General features: G+C 50.4%; 1 protein-coding gene across 1 annotated transcript; it reads left to right on the top strand.

Moving 5' to 3' along the window:
- The first annotated feature begins 407 nt into the window (after positions 1-407).
- On the top strand, positions 408-4,649 carry LOC146809989 (urotensin-2 receptor-like). Its single transcript, XM_085616869.1, has 2 exons — positions 408-854; positions 1,800-4,649. Exon 2 carries the CDS (start codon positions 1,925-1,927, stop codon positions 3,056-3,058), a length of 1,134 nt encoding a protein of 377 aa, XP_085472995.1. The 5' UTR covers positions 408-854; positions 1,800-1,924; the 3' UTR covers positions 3,059-4,649.
- The last annotated feature ends 1,275 nt before the right edge of the window (positions 4,650-5,924 follow it).

Genomic DNA, 5,924 nt, shown 5'->3' with positions numbered 1-5,924 from the left:
TGGCGGTTACATTAGTGGAATCTGGTTTTATAATCTGCATTTGTGGGAACTGGTTTTGGCCTTACATTTGCAGAAGCTAATTTTGGAATATGGCTTCTTTTGCAGGGAGTGAGTGGGCAGAGGGTCTGCATTTCTCGAAGCTGACTTCAGAATATTCGTGTATTCGTTAAAGGTGGGTTTGACGTCACCAATTGTAGAAGCAGGTTTTAGAATTTGCATTTATAGGCGGATCTAGCTGGCTTTACATTACGATGGGGGTTGCGCTCATTAAGCGGAGCTGAGTTTAGATTTGGATTGCAGTTGTCACTGCTGGTCTTAAGAGTGTGCGTACGTTTGAAGACGCTGGCTTGGCTGTATGCAAATGGCAGAGCTGAGTTTAGAAGCTGGCTGCCTGTGAACGCGCAGCTCTGTCGGAAGGATGGCTATGCTCCCGCATGCCTGCCCTGAGATTCTGACAGCCACGTGAAGAGCTGCGTTCGCATCTGACTGTGCACTTGGCTGCTCCGCGCCTTGACAGGAGGTCTGGTGCTGCTGCTTATGTGCCGAGCGCGCGTTCTTGGAGCTGCCGCAGCGCCTGAATATCTGCTACCAGCTCAACGTCACCGGAGCTCATAAATAGCCGCGGCTGGAGCACAGGGGACGGAAAGGGAGTGGAACCCAGGTCTTAAAGGCACCCCATCATGTAGCTCAATTTTCGGAAGGGCTCTGTGGGTCCGGCTGGCTCCGTCCCATTCCTGGAAGGAGGCTTGGCAGCCGGGCATAAAAAGTTCTGCACGTGAGCTGTTCTCCATTCAGTGATCTCCCTCCCCGGACTAAACTTCAGCTGCAGGGCTGAGCAGCCGCGGACAATCCAGGTAAGCGCGCAGTCTGCAGAGCCCCAGCCCTGTTAACGCTATGGCAACCGCTGCTTAAGGGTGGGGGGGGGGGGGGGGGGGGCGTCAGCGGGTTGTGTGGCACTTGTTTCAGAGTGGCATGCTCAGTCCAGATAAATTACTGCCTGTGGTTGTAGTTGGCGCCATGGCTCCGCAGAGCGCGTATGTTAGTGGGGCTGCATATACATAAATATGTGTGTGTGTGTGTGCGTTAATATGCGCTTTGCAGCTATGTATGACATGAAGAACACAAGTGCAAACGCAGGTGGGCTGACACAGCCTTTCATCCTTTATGTGCCGAAGAGTAAGCAGTAAGTTAGCTAATAATTACACCGATTGCTAAAAGACGCAAAAGAAAATGGATTACCTGTCAGTGCTGCAGACGGGATAAACAATAATATTATGCAACCACTAAGCTCCCCTCCTGTGAATCTGCGCGCTTCATATTAGCGGCGGAGGTGGCGATTATTTTATGTAGCTCTGATTGAAACTGTGTTTTTTAAGGCATGTGGTAAGTGGGTGTTTTCCATTGGTCAAGCGGCACGCGACAGCCGGTGCTCTCACATCCACAGTCTGGTCCTACTGGTGTGTAAACAAATGTTACTGTTTGCTGGAGCGCGTGCCTCCACTGTGTGTCCCCGCTTCAGTTGCCTATTACAGACAGTTTTACAAGGTGTGCATCATGGAGCGGCCACTGGAGGGGTAGTGCGTTGAACTTTCAGATTTCGTCTGCTTGGGCATTTGAAGGGATTTTCCAGCACTGCTTATGACGCTTGTGTTCTGCAGCTGAAGCCTGCGGCGATAAATTGCCCTTCCCCGCTGTCTGCTTTGCCAAAGCCCCAGGGCATGTGATTTCTGAATGCGACTCGTCACTGCTAAGTATTTATTTGCTTTAATCTCTTTATGTGTTTCTGTGACTTTTACCAGGACAGTCTGGGAAGGTGCGCCGTGGGGACCCGCCGCTCTTCAGTCAAGAAGGACCTCTCCAGAGATGCTTCTGTCAAGTAAACAAGAGGAATTCCCGCTGCGCATTGATGGATGAGTGAAAGAACATGTCCTTCCATGAGCAGCCACAGGGCAGGCACTCGGCCACCTCGGAGATGCCAACTGCTACCCTCGAAGAGCACTCGCCCAGGCTCAGCGCCAACTGCTGCACTAATTTCACCTGGGAGGCACCTCCAGGGTCTGCGGAGGACTTGGCAGCCACCTGCACCATTGGGGTGCTCTTGTCGGTCATGTGCGCCATCGGGGTGGTGGGCAACGTGTACACCCTGGTGGTGATGTGCCACTCCATGCGTTCAGCGGCCTCCATGTACATTTACATCATAAGCCTGGCGCTAGCCGACCTGTTGTACCTGCTCACCATCCCCTTCATTGTGGGTACCTACTTCATCCAGGAGTGGTACTTTGGGGACCTGGGCTGCCGGGTCCTCTTCAGCCTGGACTTCCTCACTATGCACGCCAGCATCTTCACCCTGACGGTCATGAGCACCGAGCGCTACTTTGCCGTGCTGAAACCCCTGGACACAGTGAAGCGCTCCAAGAGCTACCGGAAGGCTATCGCGGTGGGCATCTGGCTGCTGTCCCTGCTCATCACGCTGCCCATGCTGATCATGATCCAGCTGGTGAAGCGCGACAACAAGAGCATCTGCCTGCCCACCTGGAGCAGGATGTCCTACAAGATCTACCTGACCGTGCTCTTCTGCACCAGCATTGTGGGCCCCGGCGTCGTCATCGGCTACCTGTACATCAGACTGGCCAGGACATACTGGATCTCCCAGACAGCATCCTTCAAGCAGACCAAGCGGCTGCCCAACCAGAAGGTGCTCTACCTCATCTTCACCATTGTCCTGGTCTTCTGGGCCTGCTTCCTACCCTTCTGGGTCTGGCAGCTGCTCTCCCAGTACCAGGAGTCGCTGCCTGTCTCTGCCACGGCAGCCAGGAACATTAACTACCTCACCACCTGCCTGACGTACAGCAACAGCTGCATCAACCCCTTCCTGTACACGCTGCTGACCAAGAACTACAAAGAGTACCTGCGGAACCGGCAGCGCTCCTGGAGCAACAGCGGGTACTTCAGGAATCGCTTCCAGCGCATCTCAGGCAGGTCCATGTCCACCAGCAGCCAGCAGTACACCGAAACCTTTGTGCTCGGGCACGTGCCGGGTCTGACCAACGGGACCTGAAAGTAAAGAAGGCCGCTCACAAAGGAGGTCAGGGCATGGAGGTAAAGAAGGGACTATACTATGGAGGGACATGGCCTGGTGGATTCAAGTAACAACTCCACAGGGAGGCAGTGCGCAGTGAAGAAGGGGCATTGTACCTGGAAGTTAAACGGAAGAAAAATATGGGGCAGCTCCCCCGAAACTCAGGACTTTGAAGTAAACAAGAGGAAGGTCTACGAGGCAAATGACAAACGATGGAGACACCTCCACACCTCAAAGTAAATTGCGCGACATTTTCATAAGCAGAACGGCCTGGAAGGTAATCAACGTGAGGGTTCCATAGGGAGACCGGAAGGTTAACCACATGAACGTTGCACAAGGAGGCGGGACTAAAAGGTAACAGCTCTAAACCGAGAACGAACTGGAAGGCATGGAACATGTTAATTTTATAGGGAAATTGGACATAGAATAAAAACTTAACTCCTGATTACACATAACAAACATAACCGCTCCATTTTATGGTTCCACAAAATGGCAAGTCCACTGGGAGATTAACCTAAAGGCAAAAACATGACCGAGGCGCTTCCATTTCCTCATTCCATGCATAGTTAGCTAATCCAGTCTTTGCACTGTGGTGCTTGTACTGCAGAATGTATGGATCAGCAGGAATATATGTACACTAATTCACGAAAAAAAGAATTCGCCACGGATTAGCTGCTCTTCCATCAAACTTGATATCCTAAGAACTCGGTAGTGAGACAGAATTCGAAGGTAGCATGACGCCAGTCCCTTGGCAGATGGAACCATAAAGTAAACAGCACGATAGCTCCATAAAGAGATCTGACTCAGAAGCCCTCAACCTCACGGTGCTCTCTGGACACGGAAGCAGAACAAGAAGATCGGCAAAGTTTTAGTTCCTTTAGAAAGACCGGGCACCACGACAAACCTCCTGGGTTATAGAACGTGAAATGAAACCAAGGTAGACTTTCAGAGGAAGTATTGAAATTGGGATTCAGATTAGACAACGTCACCAGGGACAGACGATCACGCCGTGGAGCCCAGTCGCGTGGAATGAAGGGACTATGTCATCCAGCATCTTACTGTGAAGGGTCAGCAAACATTAACGTTGCACCCAGGTATCTACTCTGCAACATCACGTACTTTTACACCCGTACGTGGGTTCTGCTAACGTCTTGTTTCCTTTGTGTATTTGTCTCTTCAAACATCCTGTAGACGGCATGCCCCATGCCAGTGCATTGTCTCTCGAGCTGGCCAATCAAACTGTTCGAACTGAAGTCACTTTAGCTGTGCTTTGTAAATATACATATACACATATATTTTTGTGCTTAGTCTGTCATACATTTAAAGCGCCCTCTGGTGGAGGGGTAGGGGCGGTATGCCTTTTATGAGCTTCCACTGATATGTGTATTGTAGGGTGCAACCTAAATTATCAGTGCTTGTGTTGGAAGGGGTTAATTGACATTGCAACGCCATACTGTACTCTCACACTGCTTATGCACCTGCGGCGCAATCGGAGCTGCTAATGTGTCATCAATTATCCGAACGCCCCACTGACTGCTTTTGAAACGAAAAGCAAATAAAAAACACTGCGTGACGCAATAGATAACGTTGCATTTTTTCCACTGAAAGCCTTGCTTGACGTTCCTGACGTAATGTTTGCTGTAGTGTTCAGTGACGCAGTCGGTATGTCATAAGCCCTAGTGCAAGAAAGTAACCACCTCTCCGGACTGTAGTTTGAATTGCAAAATACTTCAAGTACAGGGCGTAACACAGCCCCTAGCTGCCCCTTGCGCAAAGGGGCCTCCAAAACATCAGGAGAGCCCTGACCCTTCAGGGGGCCCATCAGCCAAATGTCAACGCATATGTGTGAGATATGGGAGTCTCGGGGGCTCCTCGGCACATTCTGCAGGGAGCCCCATCATTATGCTTTGCTTTAGGCCACTGGTTCAGTGGACCCGTGAGGGCTCTGGCCCCCGATGCACCTGGACCCGCAGCATCGATGGTTATCCGCAGTGTTATCCGCGGAGTAGTCTGTACATATACAGTGTACCCAAAATTGATGCGGGCGACATCTGTCATAACATCAATAAGGACCTGTTTTAGGGCGTGGGTGGAATTGCCAATTATCCGTGGAAGACAAGAGACAGCTACCTTCAGGACTGCTGCTCTCTACAGACACCCACACACTGGCAGGGCACTGACACGCGCGGGGAAATACATGGAACCAGGAATCTAAAAAGTCAGACGATAGGGACGCGTGCAATGGGCAGCTCGTCTCCTCTGGCTTTCCACGCCCCCTCACTTCCATCGGCTACATACTGCGCTCTGCAACCAATAGCATGTATTAGTTCATTCATACATTGAATCTCATGATTGCTTCTATACCCTAGATATCGTATTGAGCCCTGCACCCATACCATAACCATGTCTAAAAGATACACGATAATAAATGCAATGTATTGTACAACGCCGCGTTATTTCAGGCTATTGAACGACTTAGTAAGCGGTTTAGAGAATCAATGACATTTCTCAAATAGCAGAGTTTCTTATTTGCTCCTAGGCATTCCCACTTCTTGTAAAATAAGGGAACCAGCGAATAGGGAGAAAATGTGATGTGCCTGGAGTCACACAATGTGAAGTCTTGTGGCTGGGATCCAAAACTTGGATCTCTTTGTATCCAAACCTCGAATTCGGCTACTAAAACAAGCACCTGCATTTAACTTTCGTTTAAAGCCCAGCGCGAATTCATGCCACTTGGGTACCCTGTTTCCTGTTCTGTGTTTTTTCTTTCACAAATCGATCCATTTTTGTGATCCTCGTCTTCCTCGCCATGATCCTTTAATACCTTGGGTGTGGTATTCCTCCG

The sequence above is a fragment of the Triturus cristatus genome, chromosome 7 (assembly GCF_964204655.1).
Source record: "Triturus cristatus chromosome 7, aTriCri1.1, whole genome shotgun sequence".
In the NCBI taxonomy this organism is placed as follows: domain Eukaryota; kingdom Metazoa; phylum Chordata; class Amphibia; order Caudata; family Salamandridae; genus Triturus; species Triturus cristatus.
This window is presented reverse-complemented; position numbering and strand designations above follow the sequence as displayed.